The sequence below is a fragment of the Eublepharis macularius genome, chromosome 4 (assembly GCF_028583425.1).
Source record: "Eublepharis macularius isolate TG4126 chromosome 4, MPM_Emac_v1.0, whole genome shotgun sequence".
Lineage (NCBI taxonomy): Eukaryota > Metazoa > Chordata > Lepidosauria > Squamata > Eublepharidae > Eublepharis > Eublepharis macularius.
The window spans coordinates 6,911,212-6,938,496 of NC_072793.1; the positions used below are offsets into that span (position 1 = coordinate 6,911,212).

Consider the following 27,285-nt stretch of genomic DNA (forward strand, 5'->3'; position numbering starts at 1 on the left):
GCGCGACGTTTCGGGATGGAGAGGGCCGTCTGGAATCGGCCCTGTTTTGAAGTAGACTCAGAGCAAAAACAAAAAACAAACAAGGGGGCTCCACCCTCCAGCAACCACAAAGCAGTCGTAAGATTTACTATCTTGAAGAATCCTGGAGTATATATGTTTGTACTTGTAAAAGAAAAAAAAAACAGCAGTGAAAAAACTTGTGATAAGCTACTCACCTGTAAAGTCTACTTGGAAGTATTTCTTCTTCAGTCGGATCTGCAACATTGCGCTCTGGGTCAAGTCCAGACTCTAGTAGTATATTTAATGCATCTAGTGGTGTTTTGTAATATGATAATTCTGACAGCATATTCATTACTATTTATTATAAGGATCCAAAATTTTGTATTTATTCTGTTTATTGTATTTCAATGTTTATTGCACTCATATTGCACTTTTAGCACTTCTGCACTTTTCAAAAAATAAATCAAACAAAAATTAATTAAATATTTAGAGATAGTGAAAGCATTCTCTATCCTCTGATAAGTTTGTTTCTGTTCCTTTAACTGCATAGGCTCAGAGCAAACAAAAGGAAAGGACTACTTCACACAATGAGCAGGTGACTTCTAGAACTCACCGTAATGACTGCTGGCTTAGACGGATTTAAAAGTGGATTGAACAGATTTATGGAGGATAGGTCTATTGTTGGTTATTAACCATGATAGACAAATGTAAATGTCAGAGGCTGGGAGCAGTCAGCAGGTGAGAGCTGTTGTCAGTGGACCTGCGTGTGAGTGTCCCTGTAGCATCTGACTGGCCACCACTAGAAACATGATGTTGGACTAGAGGGGGCCCTTGGTTGTCCACCTTGATTCTGATGTGACTTGTGTCTTGTTCTCTTCCATACAGAGCTGGCCTATCCTTGGTGCAACATAACTAAAGAAGCTTCTGCAGGATGAAAAGATGGCAGCACGGCTGCTTGCACCACCAGGCCCTGATAGTTTTAGACCTTTCACTCCGGAGTCTCTGGCTAACATCGAGAAGCGCGTTGCAGAAGAAAAGAAGAAGAAGCGACCTAAACAAGACAGCAGTCACAGAGAGGACGACGAAGAGAGCAAACCAAAACCAAACAGTGACCTGGAGGCAGGGAAGAATCTGCCTTTCATCTATGGGGACATCCCAAAAGGCTTGGTTGCTGTACCACTGGAGGACTTTGACCCTTACTATATGACGCAGAAAGTGAGTCGGCAAGACCCAGCCCTTTCAAGTGCAGTCCCTTTTCTCCCTAAAGGAATTACAGGTTTGGGTGGCTGGAGTCTCGCCTTTGTGTCTCCAGTCCCATATGAAAGGGAACAAAAGTGACATGATTGAAGAAGGGCTTTTAAAATATGGATTTTGCCTTCTATTTTTGTTTATTTTTTTAAAGTTGGGTTTTGGTTGGTTTTGAAAAAAGTAAAGGAGAGATTGCTGGGTGAGCTGATAGCGCTGTAAAATGAACACACAGCTTGGTGCATAGATTAAGCCATTTTGGAAGGCAGTAAATCTAGCATGGAGGCAGAAGGAACGTGAGACAGAAGTGCTAAGAACAGGGACAATTCTCATTTGTAGGAAACATAATTAGTCTATGTCATTCAGGAGGGGGAAATGCCATAGTGTTGTTGAGTTAGTTCATTCACTTGTTTCCCATCCATAATAACTGTAATATTGCCAGTAAGAGATTAAACGGGGGCATGATGAAGGGGCTGTGAGTGCCTACCATATCTCCTGGACCATGTTTAGAGCAGCACTTCAGACACTTCACAAACATCATTTGATCTGGATGTGTGATGGAACACTTTGTCAGCCACTTCAGCCACCCAGGGTACCATCTGGAGTGACGAAAGAAGGTTCTAAAGAAGTTATGTACTTAGTTTCGCTCTAAAGCAGGAAGCCTTAAACTTTGCTGTAATAGGTGGGAAATGAATGGTTCACCTTTCTAAGATTCTAAATATGACACCTTTTTTGATCCATTTTAACACCCCTGTAATAATCAGCAGTAGGACTATTGTCAAACCCAGCTCTACTATTGGTAGCCAGCAGTTAATACAAGCCACTGGTTCCATAAATCAGTAGTTTTTAAACCACTGGTTGGGACCCTCAGATGGGTGGCAGGGTTCTACCACCTGGGTTGCAAGACCCTCTGGAGTAATCATCCTCACTTTTCCAGGCCCAGAACCTACTTTTAACCCCAGGCAGCAGAATGGTGTCCCCCGAGCTGCAAGCGTATGACAGGAAGCCTCGTGATATCTCAGTCATTTGAAGAGGAAAGGAAAAAAGGAGGATCCAGTCTCTGAACTTGCCTGTACGAAAAACGAATTCTCTCCATTGCTGAGTGACCTTGCCTCATCAGAGAGAGGCAGGAGGGATGGTGGCATTCGCTCTGTTTATGCACAGTAGTAGCAAGTCCTTCCAAAAAGTAGCAGAAAAATGACAGCCCTGTAGTGGCTCATAATGTAACAGGTAGGGGGGCTCTGAGGGTCCCAACGTACGAGTTCAAGACTCCTTGTCTAGAGCCACCATATTTTGCCATCTTTTGACAGAGCCTGCTACTAGAGAACAAGAGTACATTAGCTCCTGCTTCTCTGTACATAAAAGCTGAGATGACTAACAGAACAGTGAGATAAAATGACCCAATGGAGGAGGAGATTCCTCCTGACCTTTGGCTTGTGCTTCTAGAGTACACTTCAGCATGTGTTTCCTGTCCTTGGTTATTTTATTCTGCTGTCCCCAATCCTGACCTTGGCACTGCTGGGATCATATCTATAGATCCACCTCTTCTGTCACATGACTGTAATGTCATGAACTTGTAGCTGAGGGAGTCTGGTACCTGGAAAGGTTGAAGACTGCCACAAATGGAGGTGAAGTAATAAAGAGTCCAGTAGCACCTTTAAGACTAACCAACTTTACTGTAGCATAAGCTTTCAAGAACCACAGTTCTCTTCGTCAGATGCAGAACTGTGGTTTTCGAAAGCTTATGCTACAGTAAAGTTGGTTAGTCTTAAAGGTGCTACTGGGCTCTTTACTATTTTGCTACTACAGACTAACACGGCTAACTCCTCTGGACAAATGAAAGTGGTTCTATGAAAATTCTCAACAGTGTACATCATGTAGACACTGTACACTGCACACTCCTTCAAATGGCCAGAAAGCCACATTAGTAGTAGTGTGTTATACCTCGGAGTGCACAAAGTTCTGAGCATGCTGAGCCATCACATGACATATTCTGCTTATGGCACTCACAGTTGACAGTCAATGCAAACAATGACTCATCTGTGAGAGCTGGTCATTAAAATGGACTCAGCCAAGGATACGAGTGGGCTTTTCCTATTCTTTCATGGGATTCCGAAGGGTAAAATCAGAATACCAATTTGCAGTAGTGACTATGAGTACAGAATGGGAGAGTTGAAGGTTATTATTTCTGGTTTAAGTATTTAGAGTGAAAAACATGGAGCTTGGGGGCCCATTCACCAGCAACAGAGCCTGAGGAAGGAGTGGTTTGAAGGGGAGATGCAGCAGGCAAGCAGGTTACTTAATTCTTCCCTCTCACACACTCATTTTCCCCTGTAATATGACAACCAGAGGGAATTCTAGATGAGGGGGTAGCAAGTGGTTGGGGCAGTTGTGAGAGGGGGGAGGGGCAAAATGAACAAAAAAGGATTAACGCATTGTGTATCTTCCACATCCCCCTTACCAATTGGGCCCTCCACTACGCCATTGCAACCAGATAGCAGCAGCTTGAGCTCTCAGATATCTTACTGTGGCAATAGCTTTGGTGCATACATGGGCCAGACGTAGAGTTGCCAGTGGCCCCAGAGGCCCAAGAGGGGGTTCATGAGGCTGAGGGGAGGGGGACAATGGGGTACCCACCTCCCATGTACACGCATAGCATGCGTGCACTCCTACACTCCCTCGTTGTGCTAGAAAATGGCAGAGGAGTCATGATGCGTGCTGAAGAAGACAATGCAATCCTATGCAGAGCTACCCCGGTCTAAACGTGTTGAAATGAATGGGTTAGACCACATTAAATCTCTATAGAATTGTACTATCAATGTCCCCACTACTACTACCAAGATGCTGTCAGCTCCTGCAGGGGAGTTTTAGATCATGAACACTGGACATTAAATATCTGCTTCCCTAATCAGCAAACGCATGCAATTGCTTTGAAATTTTTAAAAAATACAGGAGGTTCTTATTAGCAGTCCCCCGCCCCATATTATATTTTGTTTGGCTCTGAGATTCAATTTAGAACGGAAGAAGTGACCGTAATAGACAGCATAAAGTGCAGCAGTGTGCAAAGGGTAACAAAAGTTGGGTAGAAATTAGTACCAACTCAACCAGAGGCTCCCCAGGGAGATGAAACTGCACAAGGAACCACAATGTCTCCCTTCGTAGATCTACAGTAACTCACAAATAATTATACTAGTTGTAAACAATTTAATACATAAAGTGCTGACAGTGAACAGAGTGCAAAATGTATCTAATAAATATCACAAATATCAACAATATTTAAAATATTTCAATAAATATTCAAGTATAAATATTACAATCAGTCAATAAATAACCCCATCAATAAATACCTGACTTGGATTTATTGAAATATTGTTGATATTTGTGATATTTATTAGAGACATTGACTGTTATTTATTAGTATAATTATTTGTGAGCTACTGTAAATCTACGAAGGGAGACATTGTGGTTCCTTGGGTAGAAATTAGTGCCAGTTCCAAAGGCACAAGTTTCTACATCAGTAAGATGAAACTTGGGAAACTTGTCTCTGAATTCTGTTGCTCCGGCTGCTCAGAGCAGAGGGTGTTTCTGTAAATAAATTATTTTTGAATGGAAAATGGTGTTACAGCTTCATATAGGGAAGCTGCAGTCCGATGGAGATAACTGTCGTCTTTCGGTGACTCTATGTAGTTTTAGTGTGGTGATTTGATTTTCCAGCATTTAAAATAAATACACATGTGGACCCATGGATCAAAATGAGTAGGCACATCAGGGACTGGGTCAGATGGATAAAGGAAGCATGTAGATGTAACCACATACACTTCTCTGTTTTCATTCCAACAAAATTCTTCAGTTTTTTTTTCTTTTTTGTACTTGCAGTGTTGAATCTTGCAGCATGCCTCAAGATGTTGCAGAGAATCCATTTAAATGTGGAAACATTTCTTACACATAGATTTGTTTTAAAAAAGAAGTCTAGATTTTTTTCTTTTAATTCTGTTCTTCTAATTCTGTAATTCCTATTCGCTAGCTATGTCATCTTTTGACTAGACTCTTCTGTTAACTATTTAGTGACTAAGTAAGAAAGATGGAGAGAGTCTGTGTCATATATGTCTGTCTACATATCTGGCACGAGTATTTTTCAGTATTCTGCGCTCTGTACTGATCCTCTGCAAGTATATGAAGTTGTATATCAGGGGCCTGTTTGGCTGGGAGTTGCTTATCTTACAAGTGCCTACTGTGATGTGTACTTTTGTTTTCGCAGCCGCTTGAGAAATGTGTCCTTGAGGGCTGGCTTGAGCCTGGGAACTAAAAATGACTTCATTTTTTGCTTCTCTCCTCCAGTCCTTCCTTGCTCCTATTTCAAAGCCCCTTCCCTCCCCATTCCTGGCTTTTTCGCACCAGAATCCTAACCGTTCATATCCTATAGGCGGGTACTTGCCCTATAACTAACCCCTCCAAAACTTTACACGTCACTTCTGCTAATACCCTTGTCTGCGTTTGCTGATACTGATGGATCTCTAATAAAGTAACTTTAACTCATACACTGGAGTGTGTGCAGTGGAGTACTATGGGAATCTAACTGCCAGGACCTGACATTTTGGCAGAAGACACCCCAGTACTTCTGGAACCGGGACCCTGACCGAGACTGCTTGCGCAATGGCGGGATTCCTTGAGAAGCCAGAAGGGACCAAACCTAAAGCCCCCACAGAGCTGTGTGGGCTTGGTGCAACCGTGCCGACAGGAAGTGAACTGGGCTTGTGGTGGACCGCTGGCTTCAAATGCTGGGTCAGCTCACCGTTGAGGAGAGGTAGTTTTCTATCATGGAGAGACATTACACACACACACACCCCGAATTGCGCCTTGTTGGAGCTGAGAACCCTGAAGAGGGGAGGTGCAGACGGAGCCATTGGAGAAGCATCTGCCGAGGGAGTTTGTTTCTCGACAGAGAATCCCTGGTAGGGGAAGGTGAACTGACGGTCATAGAAGAAGGGGAAGATTCATTAACCACCCTCCGTGAGGAGTTACACGCAATGAAATGTGACCTGCTAGCCCTGACCAGGCTCATGCGGGAATGGATGAGAGCAGCCCTACAGACCACCCCCCCCCCCGAGAGTTGAAAGGCTGATCCCCACCGAAGGAGCCTCTGGGGAAGCCCGCTGAGATGGAGGGAACCCTCCTCAAATTTGGACAAGGAATTGGACCCCGAGGACACAAATCCATTCGAGGACTTGCAGAACGTACACCTCGATAAGCAAACTGGGGAGAGTTGGGCAACCTCAAGACCAACGTGAAGCAAGTGATGGGAGGCTTACAGGAGCTAATGCCCATCCCCGGACCACCAACTGGACAGGGGCCGTAAGGAGTGCCCATCGCGCCACCTGTGATACCTCCCACTGCAGCTCCCAGGAGGGCTGAGGGCCCCACTAGGGGCTCCCCCACCTGTAGGATGGTGTAAATTAGATGCCTGCTTTGAAGGATATCCCAAAGAATCCTAGAACTAGTACAAGTGATGGAATTCTTCCACGAGTGGGGCCACACCTTCCCGAATGAACACAGCCAAGTAAGCCACTTGTCCTCGCAACTGGGTGGCCCAGCAGCCAAGTGGTATGTCACCTGGAGCTAAATGATTTGGAAGCATTCATAAGGGCTCTCCAGGCTCAGTTCAAGGATCCTTTGGAAGAAGAGCGGGCCAGAACAAAGGTGAAATTAATAAGACAAGGCAGCCAGGGTATATGAGAGTCTGCAGTGGAGTTCCGGCAGTATGCAGTCAAAGTGCGAGACTGGATGGAACGGATCAAGATCGAGTTCTTCCGGGCCAGCCTGAACCCCGACCTGGTGGCCAAAGCCCTGATACAAGATGACCCCAGAACCTTGCTGGGATGGATCCAACTCACGTGTGAGGTGGAGAACTGGGAGCAAGTAGTTAAACTTCTGAAACTGCAACACCAAGTGGGGATGCAGAGAACCCACCCGGAGGGGGCCCTGAGAGAGAAGAGGCTCCCGTAAATGCAGTCTCCAAAGATGGAGAAGGCCATCCATATGAGAAGGGTGCTTTGTCTTCAGTGCGGGGGAACTGGCCACTTTGCTGCCAACTGCCCCGGGGGGAAGAGAGAACCACCAGAGAAACCTACGGCCGTGCAGAAGGCTGGAGCATCAACAAGTAAGAACTCACGTAAACCCTCTAAGAGACAGGGTGAAGCCGCGACCAGCCTGGATGCAGGAGGAAACCTGGAACTCTCAAGCGGAGATCCTTCCGAGGAGGAAGAAAACCCCCCTGTGTGGGGGGAAATGCCACCGACTTGCCATGAGGAGGGCAGGTCATAGAGGAATCACACCCACAGTGGTGAGATCAAAAGGGGCTTTGCTTTACATGCCAGTGACTCTAGTTAATCCCTGGAGGGGGACTCACATTCAAGTGCGTGCTCTAATTGACTCTGGGTGCACTCGAGACTTGATTGCCCCTGCACTACTTACAGGCTTGGGGCTAAATGTGTGTAAATTTTTGAGCAAATGGATGGGTCTCGAATGAAAGGGGCTCCCCCCAGCTACGAGACTGTACTAACCACCCATGAGAAAGGGGAGTCATTGGGAAGCCAGGAGCTTTATAGTTAGTGAAACTACCAAATTTCCCATGATGCTGGGGATACGATGGCTATGGGGTCATGACCCATATGTAAGGTGGAAGACGGGCGAACAATGTTTTGCGGGAGGGAGCTGCCAAGACCATGTATGGAACAAAGAGTTGGGACTGACTGACCCCATCTCCCGGAGGTGGCGTTATTAAGCCGGGAGAACCAGGGGCAGATCCCTCCAGAATACCGTGACTTGAGGCAAGTGTCCGATGAGAAGGAAGCGGATAAACATCCCACCCATAGGGCTACGGACTGAGCCATTGAACTCATCCCAGGACAGAAAGTGCCCAAAGGGAAGCTGTACTCTATAAGCCCTATCGAGCTGGAGGAGCTACAGAAGTTCCTCAAAAAGAACTTGGCTAGAGGCTTTATCTGTCCCGCCAATTCCCTGCATGCCACCCCTGTACTGTTCTGAAAGAAAAAGGATGGGGGGGTTGAGACTTTGTACCGATTACAGGGGGATCAATGCAGTGTCGATGTTCAATGCCTACCCCCTTCCCCTCAACAAGGACCTTTTGTGTGTGGTTGCCGAAGGGAAGATCTTTTCTAAATTGTACTTAAGGGATGCCTACTTTTGAGTAAGAATCAAATAGGAGGATGAATGGAAAAACACCTTCAACACCTTGTTTGGACAGTTTGAATACTGGGTTGCAAGGGGCACCAGGGTTTTTTATGAATTTAATTAATGAGGGTTTGCATAAATACTTGTACAAAGGTGTGGTGGTTTATCTTGATGACGTGTTCATCTATTCACAAGATTATGAATCCCATGTCAGAATGGTGCGAAATGTATTGAAAGCTCTATTGAACAATAATTTACCTGTAAAGCTATCCAAATGCGAATTTCACAAAGAAGAACTGGATTTCCTAGGGTACAGAATATTGGGGCAGGGGCTGAAGATGGACTCCGCTAAGATAAAACCTGTAGTGGAATGGGAACCTCCCAAAGCAAGGAGACAATTACAATCGTTTCTGGGCTTTGCTAACTTTTACCGACCTTTTATAAGGAACTTTGGCCAGGTCTCTCTGCCCCTGATAGACTTGCTGAAAACTAATGGGAAGGGGAAGCAGGAAGTAAAGCCGAATGCTAACCTGAACTGGACACAAGACTGTCAGGATGCGTTTGAGCTCCTGAAAACCTTATTTACGTCCGAGCCCGCCCTTCGGCACCCCAATGAAAATCGCAAGTTCATTGTGCAAGTAGACGCGACGTAGCCATGGGAGGGTCCTATTACAAGAGGATGATGAAGGCAAATTACATCCCTGTGCTTATGTCTCAAAAAAATTCTCGGAGGCTGAATGCCACTGGGCTGTGTGGGATAAAGAGGCTCTTAAATTAGCCCTAAATACCTGGAGGCACTGGTTAGATGGGGCTGAGCCATTTGAAGTATGGACAGATCATGAGAATTTAGAAGCACTATGGACCCCGCACAGATTGAATGCCAAACAGTTGCGCTGGGCAGAGTTCTTCTCCAAGTTCAATTTTGTGTTAAAGCACCTCCCTGGAAAATCTAGTTTTCTAGCAGACACCCTTTCCCGCATGCTTAAACATGACAGCACGAGGGAGGAAAGAGTGGACACCATGTTTTCACCAGTGCAGTTGGGGGGAGTGGGGACTACTCAGGGCCAGGCAAAGTCCACAAAATCTAATACTGACCAGAAGGTGTGGGAGGAAAAGGTAAAAAGAGAGACAGAAAAAAAGGGGGGAAGAACTGCCAAAGAATGAACTGGAAAAAGGTGAAAACGGCAGCTGGTACAGACATGGTAAAATGTACATCCCAGCTAGCTTGGGGGGGAGGGTCTTAAAGACTTGTCATGATTATAAGCTAGCTGGACATTTTGGGTATGTGAAAACATTGCACCTACTGCAGAGACAGTTTTGGTAGCCCAATATGAGGCGGGACATTTTTCAGTTTGTATCTTCTTTCCAAGTGTGCTTGATGGGGGGGGGGGGAGACGAGGGAAACTACCCGGGCTACTACGACCTTTGGAAACCCCCTCCTGACTGTGAGCAACAATATCAATGGATATATTGTCGAGGGCTTTCACTGAGACTGTGACACTGAGAGATCTCTTTTTTTTGGTGCTACACCTCTGAAGATGCCAGCCACAGCTGCTGGCAAAACGTCAGGAACTACAATGCCAAGACCATGGCTATACAGCCCAGAAAATCCACAACAACGATCAGTATCAATAGATTTTATTACTGATCTTCCCCCTTCTAAGGGGAAAACTGTGATACTGGTGGTGGTGGATTTATTTTCCAAGCAAGCCCATTTCATCCCATGCTCCAAAATCCTGACTGCCCCAAAACTGGCCAACCTCTTCATGCGGCACGTAGTCAGGATGCACTCTTTTTCCGGAGAAAGTAATTTCTGACCAAGGAGTACAGTTTGTTGCCAACTTTTGGCGGGAGGTAATGAAAATGGCGGGGATTGAACAGGGAATTAGCTCCGCCCATCATCCCAAGACTGATGGTGAAACCGAAAGGGTTAATTAAGTGTTGAAACAGTTCTTACGTTGCTATATCAATTACCAACAGGACAACTGGATGGACTTCCTAGTTTGTGCAGAATATTGTTACAATAATTCAGTGCATAGTTCAACAGGGGCTTCCCCTTTCATGATCACTCAGGGCTATGAGGGCACCGCAGTGCCGTTTGTCAAGAACCCCCCTAACACAAAACCTGGGGACTTTTCAGAATGGTTGACCAAACTAACAAATCAATGGAGGTAATAAAGGAAACTCTGGATAAAGCAAAAGAGGACTTTAAAAAACAGGTGGACAAAAAGAGGTCTAATACATGGACTTTGCAAGTAGGGGACTATGTATATATCTCTACAAAGAATCTGAGGGAGAGCAACCGAGTAAGAAACTGGGCTAGAAATTCTTGGGACATTTCCCAGTAAAGCGAGAAATTAATGAGGTAACCGTAGAGGTACAATTACCAAAGAACCTGAGAAAAGTTCACCCTGTATTTCATTTCAGCCTCCTGAAGAAAGCTCCTCCTCCTGACAAATGGCACCCGAACTGGGGAGTCCCCCCCCCTCCTGGTGGACGGACAGCCACATTATGAAGTCGAAGATATTCTGGACTCTAAACTGAAATGTGGAGAACTTTTTACTTGATTCAATGGGTCCACTTTGATAAAAGTAATGTAGAATGGATAAAAGCCTTCAATGTAAAAGTCCCTAATCTTGTACGCAGATTTCATAAAGCCTACCCCAAAAAATCCGGCCCCGCATGAGGTGGGGGGCCATCTTGGGGAGCATAGGGTTAGGGTATCTGTCTGTCTACATATCTGCCATGAGTATTTTTCTGTATTCTGTGCTCTGTACTGATTCTCTGTGAGTATATGAAGTTGCATATCAGGGGCATGTTTGGCTGGGAGTTGCTTATCTTACAAGCGCCTACTGTGGACCCAAAGTGGACCCATACTTTCATTTTCGCAGCCGCTTGAGAAATGTGTCCTTGAGGGCCGGCTTGAGCCTGGGAACTAAAAATGACTTCATTTTTTTGCTTCCCTCCTCCAGTTCTTCTTTGCTCCTATCTCAAAACCCCTCCCCACCCCTTCCTGGCTCTTTCATGCCAGAATCCTAACCATTCATATCCTATAGGCAGAAACTTGCCCTATAACTAACCCCTCCAAACCTTTACATGTCACTTCTGCCAATACCCTTGTCTGTGTTTGCTGATACTGATGGATCTCTAATAAAGTAACTTTAACTCATACATATGGGGATCTAACTGCCAAGACCTGACAATCTGAATGTTCAGAGGAAACAGACACTTTGGTCCTGAAGTGATTGACCTTAAGTTTTATCAAATTATCTAGAATTGCTGTAGAGCTTCGTTGCTTGTCACTTTTTCCCTTCTGCGAAGTAATCCTGCAAGTCTTTATTTTCATCTCATTTCCTGTTTCCTTACACCAAATTGCAAAATGTATGCATTTTTAACGTTATCGTTGCATCAGTTGCATATTAGTCATGTAACATGTATAAATTATGCAAAAGTGATATCAAAATGTTAGAAGAGAAACTAATGGATCAGGAACATCAGCAATGAAAATGGGTGAAATGAAAATAGGTATGTACTTGTACATCCCTAAAGGTAACCTTGAGGAACAGAAATGAATGGCCCCTCAGCCATTATAACTTAATATGCAAATGAAAAACACACCCAAGTGACTTAAAATCCATCCCCTCAGCTTCTATGTTCTCTCACTAACATATCTTGCAGCTATCACCACATTTGTCACCAAGGTTAAGTTCCATATTCAAGTATGTGACTTGGATATCACATAAATATGATTTCTCAGTGTGTCTGTCTTTGGGACCCACATGGGACTGTATGAGTTCTTTTGGTTGCTGAAATAAAGGTGATGAGGTCCTAGGGCTATCTCCCTTTTTATCAGAGGATGTCCTAGCTACCCCTACCCTATGCTAAGGAGCCATCTGCTTAGGTGGTGTAGGACAGGTATTTACATAGTGTCTCTTTCTCCCATACCCATAGCACACACTCTCTCTCCTATGTACAGTCTAGTTTCCCTCCTTTTTGCTGGAGTGACTCACTCCTCTGGTAAAATGGTTGTTCTCAGATACCTCTTTTCTCTGTTCTTCTCTCGTACTCAAATTTGAAAAATGGCTTAAAGGAATACGGTTTTTTATTTCCATTGTCAAACCCTTCCCTGTTAGCCATCAGTCTGTCTGTCCGCTCTGAGGTAACTTGTCCTTGACAAGAATTTTGATATTGGGGGGAAATTGGTCTAGTATTGTCATATGCTCACTTTCTTTGCTGTATCTGCTTTTGCTGAGGTGATCCATTTGTTAAAAATATTTCCCAGCTTTGCCCCATATCACTCACTTTCTTTGTCCGATATGACTTCCTAGGCTGGGGTTCTGAATCTCTTTCTAAAATTATCAGGCCCTAACTTGAACCTGTATATACTGCCCATTTAAAATCTTTGTATTTTACCACTTTGTCTGAGGGGAAACTTTCATATACCTCTGCCATTTCGTCTTTTATGAGGCTAGATAGGTGTTTTATTAACTGTGTGGTAGGAATGTTCCAATTTGGGGCAGCTTTCTCAAAAGTAGCCAAGAAAATCTGGAAATCTTCCCCTATCATATATGAAGTAAAATTTTAAGCTGTCATCCTTGGACAATTTAGGCCCTCTTCTTTGATTCTCTCTCTTGTTCCAGCTGTTTTTCCTACCAAATGCCTTCATATTTCAGTTTTTCCCTCCTAAAGTTAATTTTGTTGCCTCGGGAAGACCAATAGTCTCTTTTTCTGTTTTTATCTGTTGCTCCTTATCATATTCCAACTTCTTTTCTTCAAGTCTAAGTTGCTTTGCTTCCATTCTAAATCTCTCTCATAGTTCCAGAGCTATTTATTCTGCTTTTTCAGAACTTCTGTGTACTCTGGGGATGTAGAAATTACTTCAGAACTGGCTGAGATTTCTACTTTACCACCTCCCATTGTCTGATGCTGTATTAGGGATGTGCCCTTATCCATCTGCACAGGTTTTCCTTCATGAGGGATTTCCTATTTATTTATTTATTTATTTATTTATTTATTTATTTATTTATTTATTTATTTATTTATTTTATTTGTTGGACTTATGTCCCACCCTCCCTGTGAGCAGGCTCAGGGCAGATTAAAATATCATAAGACCACAATTTCAAGAGGATATATATACAATAAATTACAGTTTTAAATCATATAAAACAAAATATCAATACATATTCTGGGTAGGTATAAGAGAACTCATTAGACAATGGAGTCGAACAAAACAGTTTTATAAACTTAGAGAGTCTCTTTACATTCCCATAAACTCTGCCATTTCTTTCTTGTATCTGTTTTCTTCTCAGCTATCAGTAAAGTATATTTCTATTTCTTTTTCCATCACGTCATTGTCCTACCTCTACCACCACCTGCAATGTTCTTTTTGTTTTTTTAACCTGCCTTGGACCTTTATTACAGCTCCTCCTTAGGTTACTTTACATTTTTACATCAGGAGCGCCTTGGCCACAACCAACACTCCTTCTTTCCCCTCACACACAGAGCTTCAAGTATTCTCTACCTTAACCAGGCCTTTTAACTTCAAGTACCCCTTCCCTTTGGGGTTTGAATCCCACTGCTAACACCACCTGTGGCATTTTGTCCCCTGTGTGTGACCTATATATGGCTGCCTCCCTGACTACTTCAGTGTTCCCAAAAATTTTTTGCTACCACCAAAGGTTATTAAAGGCTTTTGCCTTAGGTTTCTTCCATTTAACAGATATTATAGGAAAGCTTAGTTATAGATGGTAGTATGACAGAATAGTCAGTATGTGGGAGGTGGCTTGAGGGGAAAAAAGGGTTCCTATGAAATAGACAATTTGCTTAATCAGAAGTAGAATATATTTATAAGTACATAAACATGATGGCTGTACAGTATTGACAAGCATATTGGTTTCAGAAGAGGCTCATAAACTTAGGCCGTTTCCAGACGGCTTACCTGCCTCTGGAACGTCATGCCATCTTGCAGGGAAAACGCGAAATATCGCGTTTTCTTGTGCGAGTTTTGTGCGATGTCATGCAAAACTCGTGCGAGAAAACGCGATATTTCGCGTTTTCCCTGCAAGATGGTGCGACGTTCCGGAGGCAGGTAAGCCGTCTGGAAACAGCCCTGGTGGTTTCAAAATAGTTACACTAGTTTGGTGTAGTGGTTAAGAGCATGGGACTCTAATCTGGGGAGCCAGGTTTGATTCTTCACTCCTCCCCTTGAAGCCAGCTGGGTAACCTTGGGCTAGTCACAGCTCTCTGGAGCTCTCTCAGCCCCAACCACCTCACAGGGTGTTTTGTTGTGGAGATAATAATGGCATACTTTGTAAACCGCTCTGAGTGGGCATTCAGTTGTCCTGAAGGGCGGTATATAAATCGAATGATGATGATGATGATGTTGTTGTTGTTATATATTCTTAGAGGTATATCCACAGACCCAGTCACAACAACTAATTTTCCATACAGATCTCCATGAACAGAATAAACACTCCTCTCATCCACACAGCCATAGATTCACTCAGGCTTTTTCAGACAGACTGCCTGTGCAAACCAGACGGAATTAGACTCTCGTCGGCTTCCCCATAGTTTGCCTGACCTAAATAAAATAACCTCTCTCTGAGAGCCAAGCTGCAAGTGACGCCTGACACAGGTTGGACACTTGTCAGCTTCCCTCCTGTTCTTGCAGCTTGGCTCTCCATTTAATTGAAGTTTAGAGAGCAGCAGTTTATGGGAGGGAGAACATGTGGTTTGGAGAGGAGTGCAGGCGTCAGGCTCTCGCCAGGCGACCCCCTTTCCCTCCGCTGGGTGTGTGGGGGGTGTTTCTGTAAACTTCAATTAAATGGAGAGCCAAGCTGAAAGACCAGGACGCCTACATTTCTCATCAGAACTTGAGGTAAGCTGACAAGAGTCCAACCTGTGTCAGGCATCACTTGTAGCTTGGCTCCGAGACATACAGAGACTGTGACTGAAAAACTTCCCCTCCAGATCAGACTAAAAACCGCAGTTCATTCTGCCCCCTGCAGGATGGTACAGCTGCCATCCACAGCACACTTCACCTACCAATCCTCACACCCCATCTCACATCAGAAACTTGGCAAAACATTACAAATACCAACAAGCGAATAAAACAATAAAAAGTCAAGTCAATGAAATACTAAAAGGTCCAAGCTGCTGCTCTGGTGCTCCACAGTTTAAGAAGCACAGCAGTGCAGGAGGTGGCAAAGGGCATGGTTTGCACACGCCATAGTCTCCCAGACCTTCACTGCCAGCACCTAAGACCAAAGCAAGCTGGACTCTCTCCCTTTTCCTGGCTGATGGTGATAACAGAAGCAGACAGCGAGTGTAGGCTTTGCCCATCACTTCCCACGCTCATGTCTCTTGGGACTCGCCTAGGGCAGCAAAATACCTAGAGCTGGCCTTGTGATTACCCATAATCCCTACTCCCAAACCCACATTTTCTCTCTCTCTTATACACTGGACGCTAAGTATCTAATATCCATTGGCCAATAGCAGCACGACAAGCATGATATATGTTTAAACCTGCCTCCACAATAAAGCTACCATTGCAGTTTTGAAAATGATGGGATACACAGGCAGAAGTCTATGAGTGAAATTACCAGGCCCATGATAGATACCGTACTACTACCATCTCAGACATCCAAAGCTGTATATAAGCAAAGTTTGGATGGAGGCTTTTTCCTCTACTTTAAGGAATGCCAATTATGCCATTGAAGAACAACAGTGTATGCAGCGATTTCCCTACCACCCCTGCATCATCATCATCATCATCATCAAGGTTAGAAGCCCCATGTTTGCTTTAAAACATACAGTTCTTCTGGGTACCAGCCTAATTCAATAACCAATTATTAACTATTTCCTCTCTTGTTATTCTAGTGCAACGAGCCTTTGAATTTTAGGATGGATCCAGACCAGATATGGTCTGGTGCTTGAAGGCAACAATACTTAGCATTGAAGATAACACAATGTTCAAAAGGTTTCATATCTGTATGTTATCTTGTCCTAATCCTTCCACCTTAGGCAAGTATTGGACTGGATCCAACCAAATTTAACAGCCCTGTAGTTAAACAGAGTGTTGTTCTGCTATTTCAGTTATTCTTGGTTGAAGCTGGAGGTCTGGAGACTAGCAAAGTCAAGTCAAACCAATGGATAATGCTGGATGAAAATGTGAATACAAATGCTATAGTGACATTTGCTATGCCTTGAGCAAGTGGAAGACAAAGGGCTTGGATCCGGACTAGCTTTGCCACAGGACCTAGGATTTCTGCTTGGGAAGTGTGACTTTCTCACCTCCACTTTGCCTGTGGGAGCCCAAAATTCTCCCCCAAATCCTATTCCTGCGTGTCTGATGTCCCTCAGGAACAGGATTTTGGAGGAAATTTTGTGCTGTCAAGGGAGGAAGGGAGGTGAAAAAAGCGACACTCTTTGGGCAGAAATCCTTGCACCACAGAAGCGCTAATCTGGAACCAAGCCAAGAATTCGGCACAATGGGGATAACTTGGCACAAACTTTTTTCAGCAGTTTGAAAATGAACTTCTGTTTGTGCAAGAACACTTGTGCAAGCAGAAAAGGACTGTAGGATATAGATTGCTATAGGCCTACTTCATGGCCCATTCTCTTATTCGCTACACTACCTAGACTCTGGCCTCATTCAAAAGTGCAGAATTGTGCATGTTACAGTTTCTCTGAACTGTACCACTAAAGTTCCCTCTGTTTGCCAGGCCTGGCAACCTGGAATAAATAAATGTTTGAACTGAGTAGCTGAGCAACAGATCTTTCTCTGACTTCTTTACTGCACTGCACTTGAAATTCAGTTATCATGTCCTCTCTTTACTAACCTGACTTGCCATAGATCCAGAGGAGTTAGCCGTGTTAGTCTGTAGTAGCAAAATAAAAAAGAGTCCAGTAGCACCTTTAAGACTAACCAATTTTATTGTAGCATAAGCTTTCGAGAATCACGTTCTCTTCGTCAGATGCATGGAGGGCAGAAGGAAACTGGTCAAATATAGAGGAGGAGAAGAGGGGAAGGAGGAGAGGGGGGATGTAAACAACTCCTTTGATATGGAGATGCAGACAGCTCCTTTTGATGTGGGGATCAGTTTGCTTGTGTAAAGGTTCAAAGGAGTTTGCCGTGTCAGTCTGTCGCAGCAAAATCAAAAAGAGTTCTAGGTGCTGCTGCTGGACTCTTTTTGATTTTGCTACTACAGACTAACACGGCAAACTCCTTTGAACCTTTACACAAGCAAACTGATCCCCTCACCAAAACCATAAGGAGCTGTTTGCATCTCCATATCAAAGGAGTTGTTTACATCCCCCCTCTCCTCCTCCCCCCCTCCCTTCCCCTCTCCTCCTCTATATTTGACCAGTTTCCTTCTGCCCTCCATGCATCTGACGAAGAGAATGTGATTCTCGAAAGCTTATGCTACAATAAAATTGGTTAGTCTTAAAGGTGCTACTGGACTCTTTTTTATTCTGACTTGCCATAGTTTGCTCCCACTTTGATCACCTTTAATGTAGGCTGCATTTCTAAATCCTATTCAATCTTTAAATGAATAAGAAACTGACTGGCCACAGTTGTACTTGTGGTAGGTAGAATGGTAGGAGAGCCTGGTGAAGATAGGACACTGCCACTTGTCCAGTGAACAAGCAAACTGGCACGGAGGAGTCCAAGAAGAAGAATGCCTGTCTGAAAGTCAGGAATTGCCGCTAGAGAAAATACAGAATTTTAATGTGGAGAATCTGGATTAATGCACTTACTGGGCCAATTTATAATTCATCTCTGCTATGGACTTCAGCACCCTCTTTTGCCATAAGGGGAGCTCGTTGTGTTGAGTTGGAGCAATTGTAGAGCAAGTTGTTTTGCCTGTGATCGATATCAGTGCCACTCACTGGTAGGGACAGAGGCCTCCATTATGAGCGTTAATTGACTATATGGCTGGAATGTTCCCAATGAGGATGCAGATAATGTATAGTCCACTCCATTGAATGGTCTGGGGAACATACGGTGCAATCCTTAGCAGAGTAACCCACTTTTAAGTCCATTATCTTGAATGGGCTTCAAAGGATTTAAACCTTCTCTGTTTAGGACTGCACTGCAAGTTGCCCATCTACCTAATTTCCCTAAATCTATATTCTACTTGCAGAGCTCAGGCGTCACATCGTCCTTTATGTAGCTTACTGTACTATCTGCATTGCCCCTATGCCCAGGAACTGCTGCCAAGTCATGGACAAGTGTGTGCGCGTGTGTACATACATACGTGCACAAGTGTGTGCGCATGTGTACATACATACGTGCACAGGGTCCCAGAGCTCAAAATGTGAAGTTCACTTCACATCTACCCAGGCTGCCACTTAGATCAGATAGAGCCCCCAGGCTGGCCCCCTCAAACTAGGGCTGAACAGCCCAGCCCCATGCTTTCCTCAGCTTCCATTCTCACCGTTGATAGCAGGGACCCCCCCCCCCGATAGATCCTGGGTGAAGGCCTGAATCCCGCCAATCATTCCCATAGATACAAGGATTTCTGTCTGCACAGCATTACTTCCTCGACTCTCCCTCTCGCAGCATCCCAGAATGGTCCCTGAAATGTTGCTCCTGCTGGATGAGAGCTCTTGCCCCCAGAACAACATGAGGAAACCAGCAAAAAACCACTTCCTTTTCTGTCTGCAGAAATCCTCTGCAAGATCCCTTTCACACTAGTTATGAGCTGTGATGGCTGAAGACCCAGGTGACCTCCTACATAAAAAGTCTGTCTGCATCATGGGCTCAGTCCATGAAAGCTTAAGCTGGAATAAATTGTTGTTAGTCTTTAAAGTGCCCCTAGAGTCTGACTGAAATTCCAGCAGATTTGCCATATTAATCCATTGCAGGCAAACCTTAATGACTAAAAGACTCTGGCACAAGCTTTTATGAGCTGGAACGCACTTCCAGCACATTTCATCCCTAATATGTGTGTTAGTCTTTAAGTTACCACTAGACTCTTGCTTATTTTTGCTGCAGCAGACTGCCACAGCTGCCCCTCTGGAATTATAAGCATACCCAAATGGTTTTAGGACAATAGTCTTCTACTAGTCTGTATTCCAGTTCATCTCCAGTTAAAAGATCTCAAACAAGAAGGCTGGAAGACTCAGTCCAGGTTCTTAGAGAGCAAGTGGGATGTGTCACTAAGAAACGGGGTTGCAGCTCCAGCTTGGGAAATTCCTGGAGATTTGGGGGGGGGGGGGGTGGAGCTGGGAGAAGTGGGGTTTGGGAAGGGGAGGGACTTCAGCAGGATATAATGCCATAGAGTCCACCCTCCAAAGCAAGCAATTTTCTCCAGGTGAACTGATCTCTATGTCCTAGAGATCACTTGTAATTTTGGGAGCTCTCCGGCCACCATCTGGAGACTGGAAACTCTACTAAAAAAAACCCTTTATGGCAAAACTGGATTTGTTTCAGGGGTAGTCTTAGCCAACCTAGGCAACTGACCTGGGCCCCTATGTTTGGAAGGCCTGATTGCCCACAGTCCATCCACTCCCAGCACAGGGAAGACTAGAAGAAGCTTCCCACTGCTGCTTGTACCTGCTGTGTTCAGGGCTTAGGCGGCTAGTGGTCCCTTGCGTCAGGCTATGGATGACAGGCTATGGCAGGTAGATCCCTGTACCATTGCTGCAAGAATCCAGGCTCTTGGTTAAATGGCTTTATTCAGAAATCAGATCATTTCCACAGATATGTCCATAGAATTACTCAGAAGCAAGGTAAGCTACTAAGCATTAAGGATCAAGTTGACAGGAATAACAATACAAGAGAAAATCATTCTACTTAAAGACAATCACTCCTCTACCTCCTCCCACCAGCAATTATATTTTTGACGGGAACCATTCCTGAGAACTTCTCGCATATTTCAATTATCAAGTCTAGACAATGAGAAAGCAGGAGATCAAAGTTGAGACACAGTATTCATGGGAGTGAGCAGTGTACAAGGTCAGACACACTGAGAGCTTCTTTGATAAGGCATCTGCAGCTGCTGTGAAAGTCTGTGAACGCAAAGCAAGTCTGTGAAAGCAAAGCAGTTATGGCATGGCAATATGACATCAAGTTATAGCATGAAACACTGGTTCAGTAATACAGGTCAGCATCAAATAATGGCATGGATGGGGCAGACATGACATTTTGAAACAAGTCTAGGTTCATTCATATGGGATTGTTTCACCCATTCTTTATAAGCTTCATCAAAGTCTTTCCACCTGACTAGGTAGAAGAGTTTGTTGTGATCTTAGAGTCTAAGATCTCTTCCATAGTGAATCTGTCCATCTTCTAGTAATGGATGAGGGGCTCCCCTTTCTGGGTGCTGTTGGTGAGGTGGGGGAGGTTTTTTCAGAAGGTAGAAAACAGGATGGATTTGCCTTAAGTTCTTTGGGAGTTCTATTTCAACAGTGACTTCAATGATTAGTTTTTTAATAGGAAATGGCCCTAGGTATTTCCGTCCTATTTTTTTGCTTGGTTGCTCCCCTTTTATATTTTTTGTGGAGATGTACACAAAATCTCCTGTTTGCAGTGTCCATTGTTCAGAACGTTTTCTGTCTGCAAATTTTTTATAGTCCTTTGCTTTGTCCAAAGTTTTTTGTATGATTCTCCATTGGGAGGTTAAATTAGTCCACCATTCACTCAAATCTCCTGGCTGTTGGGATCCAGGTGTTGTAGCGAAAGGCAAGGCATTCCCTTCATATCCATGTACCATTTTGAAAGCAGTAGTTCCTGTAGAGCTGAGTATTGAGTTGTTATATGCATATTCGGCAAAATCAAGAAAATCAATCCAATCATCCTGTTGATAGTTAATGTAGCATCATAAAAACTGTTCTAGTACTTGATTTGTGCATTCTGATTGCCAGTTGCTCTCGGGATGGTAGGCAGAGCTAAGTCCTTGTTCAATTCCCTTGAGTTTGAGAAGCTCCTGCCAGAAGTTGGCAACGAACTGTGGACCTCTGTCAGATATTACCTTATTAGGAAAAGAGTGTAGTTTGACTACGTGCTTTATGAACAGGCTGGCTAGTTTCTTAGCTGTAGAAATTGTAGTACATCGAATAAAATGAGCTTGTTTTGAAAACAAGCCCACCTCTACTAAAATGACTGTATATCCTTTTGAGGGAGGGAGATTTGTGATAAAGTCCATTGAGATCACAGCCCAAGGTCTAGGAGGGTTTTCTAAGGGTTGTAACAGTCCAGGGGCTTTCCCCGCCTAGATTTTCCCATTATACACACTGGACATGAAGTTACATATTGAGAGACATCTTTTCTCATAGCTGGCCACCAAAACTGTCTTTGTACTAAGTGCAAGGTTTTGAGATACCCAAAATGTCCAGCAGTTTTAGCGTCATGGCATTGCTGCAAAATTTCTTAGGTTGGCTGGGATGTATAATTTGCCCATTCTATATCAGTGGCCATCTCCCTCCTGTTTCAGATCGCTTTTGGGCATATTTCCCTCCTCCTTTTCCGTTTCAGCTTTTACCCTCTCTTCCCATTCTGAGAGATTATGTTTTGGGTTGCTCTGTGTTTTCGCAGCTTGGCTGCGTGTTGTCACTGCTCCTCCCAGTTGAGCTGGTGAGAAAACTGTATCAATTATCTCCTCTTTCCGGCTGTTGTGTTGGGGCATGCATAAAAGTGCGTCTGCTAGGAAGTTTGATTGGCTAGGGAGGTACTTCAACATGAAGTTGAACTCAGAAAAGAATTCCGCCCACTTTAACTGTTTGGCGTTCAGTTTGCAGGGGGTGCGTAACGCTTCTAGGTTTTTGTGATCAGTCCATACTTCAAAAGGTAATTTAGCCCCTTCTAACCAGGTGGTAAGTGCAAATTTTACCGCAAAAGCCTCTTTGACCCATACGCTCCAATTGCGTTCCGTTTCAGAGAATTTTTTAGAAATGTATGTGCAGGGATGCAATTTCCCCTCCTTATTGAGTTGTAGGAGCACCCCCTCCTATGGCGTTGTCGCTTACATCTACCTGGACCACAAATTCCCGGTTCTCGTCAGGGTGCTGTAGAACCGGTTCAGAAATAAATAGCTTTTTTAGTTTTTCAAAAGCCTCCTGGCATTCTATAGTCCAATTCAACTTAGCGCTAGGCTTTTTTTCTTGCAGACCCCTCCCCTTTGTTTTTAACAAGTCTGTTAAGGGGAGAGTGATTTGAGCAAAGTTCTTTATGAAGGGTTGGTAAAAGTTAGCGAACCCTAGAAATGACTGCAACTGCCTTCTCATTTTGGGGGGTTCCCACCCCACTACGGCTTGATTTTTTGCTGGGTCCATTTTTAGTCCTTGATGAGAGACTCGGTACCCAAAAAAATCCAGTTCCTCTTTATGGAACTCACATTTAAACCATTTTACTGTCAGCTTGTGCTTCTTTAAAGCGGTCAATACCTTTCTGACCAATTCCACATGGGATTCTTTATCAGCAGAATAAATCAACACATCATCTAGGTAAACAACTACACCTTTGTACAGGTACTCATGTAGCACTTCATTAATCAAATTCATAAACACACCTGGGGCCCCCTGCAGGCCGAAAGGCATTATGAGATATTTGAACTGCCCCAGGCGGGTATTAAAGGCAGTTTTCCATTCGCCCCCCTCTCTTATTCTTACTCGAAAGTAAGCATCTTTTAAATCCCATTTCGAGAAGATTTTCCCTTGCACCACCACACTGAGCAAGTCTCTGATCAAAGGGAGGGGGTACGCATTTAACATAGACAGCATTTATTCCACAATAACCAGTACAAAGTCTCAGGCCCCCGTCCTTTTTTGCGGAATAGCACAGGCACAGCATAAGGGGAGCTGGCAGGGCAGATGAATCCTCACGCCAGGTTTTTATCAGTGAACTCCCTTAGTTCCTTTCTTTCTTCTGGGCTCATGGAGTACAATTTTCCTTTCTGTAACTTCTCCCCTGGGATTAATTCAATGGCACAGTCCATGTGTCTATGAGGGGGAAGTTCATCAGCTTCCTTTTCATCAAACGCTTGTTTTAAATCTCGATATTTGAGGAGAATGGATTTCTCCTCCTCGGTGGTTAATAACACAGTTTCTAACGGGGAGGGTGCTTCTCGTCCCCATACTTTAGTCCATACATGCCTTGCACAACAATCTCCTTTGAAAATTACTTCTCCAGTGGACCATTTGATGTACGGGCCATGGTCCCAAAGCCAGAGGCTTCCCAGTACTAGGTGATATTTGGCCACATTACTAACCACATATCTTCTATTCTCCGAGTGATTTCCCATGCCCATCGGGGTGGGTTCAGTTATGTAAGGGGCTGGAGTCATACTGGACCCATCCATTTGTTTAAATACTATAGGGTTTTTGAGTTCCACGATCTCTAGCCCCAACCCCGTTACTAGGGCTGGTGATATCAAGTCCCGAGTACATCCTGAAACTATTAACACTTGGACTTGCACATGTGTTCCCTTTTTTGGGTTAAGTAAAGTTACTGGCATAAACAGTAAGGCCCCTTTTTCTCTCACTGGTGGCTTGGGCTTTTTTGGGACCTGCCTTCGGGGCCTTTTCACAGCTGATCTGTCTCATTTCCCGATGGTGGCAAGAGGCTATCCTCGGCCTCATTTTTTGTGGGTTCCTCGGTCTCTCCGGGAGTCTCTTTGGCATCCAAGCCAGTCTCAGGCATCCCACATTTTGGAGGCAATTTTTGGCCAGGTGGTTTAGGAGGAGCCGCGGGTTTCAGTGTGCCTTGGCCCCTTCCCCCTCATGCTGGCCATACAGGGCACTGGGCTTGGAAATGTCCAATGCCTCCATATTTCAAACATAGTCTTTATCTCCAGAAGAATTCCCTTCCTGTTCCCAGGATGGGGTGCCTTTGCCCCAGTTGGGTACGTCCCCTTCCTTCAGTCATTGGTCTCCTCGCCCCTGACTGCTGTTGCATTCGAACAAGTTTTACAACTTGGTTTCTATTTTCGACTTCATATGCTAATTGGATCCATCCCAACAGAGTCTGGGGGTCATCTTGCCTCAGTGCTCTGTCTAGCAGATTGGCATTTATTCCGTTACGGAAGAGTTCAATTTTGACTCCTTCATGATAATCTTGAACTTTCGTGGCTAATTGCCTGGATTCGGCAGCGTACTCTTGTATGGGTCTAGACCCCTGCCTTATGTTTCTCAGCTTTGTTTGAGCCCTTTCCTCTTCCAGCGGGTCCTCAAATTGGGCTTTCAAAGCATATACAAAAGCTTTTAAGTCATATAATTTGGGTGCTCCCATTGCATATAAGGTCACATAACATGCGGCTGCTGGGCCCCCTAATCGAGATCCTAAATGGTTCACTCGACTGTGTTCCGTTGGAAACAAATGCCCCCAATCCTGAAAAAATTCCATGGCTCGTACTATGAAAAACCCGAAGTCCTCGGGTTTTACATCAAATCTGGCTTCCAATTTAAACCATTTCTGCGGCAGTCCTGCACCAGGGGCTCAGACTCCCTGATGCCCTGCTGGCTGATTGGGGCCACTCTGGGGGGTGGCTGGAAAGGTCCCTGTACCATGTAGGGTATTTGATGTGCCCGGTTCGCTCCACTGTAGGGGTGACTTGAGGCACCCTCCTGTAGGGTGCTTGAAAGACTTGTGCTTGACCCCCGATATTCTCTGAGGGAGGTATACTATAGGGCCTCCTGGGAGTGGATGGTCCATTTGTAATCTTGTCCCCATTGGGACTCCAACCGCGGCATTTCCCCTGGCAGGGGGCCCGCTCTTCCCTAGGGTGGCAAAATGGGGGCTGTGACTATTGCAGGGGGAGCTTGAACTTGTAAGTTTCCTGATACTCTCTCCCTCGTTGTAACAAGTTGCACCCCTGCACCAATTGTGGCTGTGGGAACAATCAAAGGCCGTGCTCCCCAGACGGATCAACCCCTACTCCTCACAGTGGCATATTCAACCCAGTCACTAATAGGGGGGCTGAACAGGCATTCCTCTCCCCATTCCTGTTATTGTAGGAACGTGGGTGGTCAGGGGAATTACATGAGCTCTTGTGAACTGTGCAGGAGTCATTAAAAGTGCCCTTCCTGTTGCCGAAGGCGCTAGTCCTACAGTGTTTATTGGTCCCTGGCCAATCTGTGAAGCTCTCCCTCGCTCCCCTGGCAGCGGCTGCTGCAGGGAAGTTGTTGGCTCCCGTCGCTCCTTGCGCGGCTCCGCAGCCGATCCCACCAGCAGGATCCTCATCACTTGTACTTTTTAGAAATCTCATTCCCATTCTTGTTAGATCCTAATTGCTTGGTCCTGTTCCTCCAAGAATCGATAATTCTCCGGTTCGTCTGCTGCTTACAGAACTTGTGTGCAGCCCAGTGGAGGGTACCATGTAAAGCAACTTGGTGTGAGTCTCTCCTCTGACCCTATTGACTGCGGCATCTGGCCCCCATTTGAGTTTACTGGCCTGGCCGTAGCTCCTAATTCACTTATATTCAAGGTGTCGGTTTTGTCCTCAAAGGTAAGATCCACAAAATCTTGCCCATTGCCAGGAGGTAATCCAGGGCCCCCCTATATTTGTACATCCTCAAGCACCGATTGTGCTGTTGTCTCCTGTGGCATGGGTAGCTGCAGCATGTGGCCCCAATCCTGGTTGCTCGGCCCGTCTGCAGCTCCGATTTCACACGTGCTTAACGGATCCTCTCCAGGTTCCAGCGCAAGCCCACGATACTCGGTGGCATTGCTGGGGGGTAATCCAGGGTCCCCCACTTTTTCCACACTCCATGAAGTCGATATTCAAGGATCTCGGCAACCCAGCACTCCATCAATGCGGTCTTGGGTGCACTCCTCTCCCCTGACCCCACGGGAGCAATTGCTCTTACTGATGATGGGTCGCTGGGGCCTTCCATTACTCTCAGATCGGCAAAATACTCCTCCATCTTTAGGGAGCACTGAAAATACGCCGTCCTCCCAAGGCATTGGATTTTCTCCTCTGCAGTTATGGATCTGCGAGGAGCCCACTCATGGGTGGGTGGTAAGTTCCACTGTTGGTAGGTAGACCCAGCCTTGGGGATTGCTCCCAGTTCATGATACATCGGGAGGGTCCCTACAGCTCCAAGTCCCCTCATCTCAGATATATTTGAGTCTATTAGGTAGTCCAGTCTCGATTGAGTCACAGGCATCAGCTCTCTAGAAAGTCCTCCAGGAGTTGCACCTGGTCCCAGTTGCAGGTCTGGGTTGCATGCTAAATCCTCTGATTCCGCAGTCCCCGGGTCTGGCTCTGATGACATGAAGTCGGTAGCCATTCTCCAAAGGTTAGAGGTAGAGAGGAATTAAGGAAGGATTCCTGTAAAAATGTCAGACTATGGATGACACGCTATGGCAGATAGATCCCTGTATCATTGCTGCAAGAATCCAGGCTCTTGGTTAAATTGTTTTATTCAGAAAACAAATCATTTCCACAGATATGTCCATAGGGTTACTCAGAAGCAAGGTAAGCTACTAAGCAGTAAGGATCAAATTGACAGGAATAACAATACAAGAGAAAATCATTCTACTTAAAGACAATCACTCCTCTCCCTCCTCCCACCAGCAATTATATTTTTGGTGGGAACCATTCCTGAGAACTTCTCGCATATTTCAGTTATCAAGTCTAGACAACGAGAAAGCAGGAGATCAAAGTTGAGACACAGTATTCATGGGAGTGAGCAGTGTACAAGGTCAGACACACCGAGAGCTTCATTGATAAGGCATCTGCAGCTGCTGTGAAAGTCTGTGAACGCAAAGCAAGTCTGTGAAAGCAAAGCAGTTATGGCATGGCAATATGACATCAAGTTATAGCATGAAACACTGGTTCAGTAATACAGGTCAGCATCAAATAATGGCATAGATGGGGCAGACATGACACCTTGTACCCCCCCCCC

The 27,285-nt window shown here is 44.9% G+C and overlaps 1 protein-coding gene across 6 annotated transcripts in view; it reads left to right on the forward strand.

Annotated features, from left to right (window-relative positions):
* The first annotated feature begins 918 nt into the window (after positions 1-918).
* SCN8A (sodium voltage-gated channel alpha subunit 8) overlaps positions 919-27,285 on the forward strand; it is a 134,806-nt gene continuing 108,439 nt past the window's right edge. For 5 of the 6 annotated variants that reach the window (XM_054975342.1, XM_054975343.1, XM_054975345.1 and 2 more), the window contains exon 1: positions 940-1,215. In XM_054975342.1, coding sequence (XP_054831317.1) covers positions 940-1,215 — 276 coding nt within the window. Of the gene's footprint in view, positions 1,216-27,285 lie in introns of all 6 variants that reach the window. The other variant, XM_054975346.1, reaches the window with a different exon arrangement.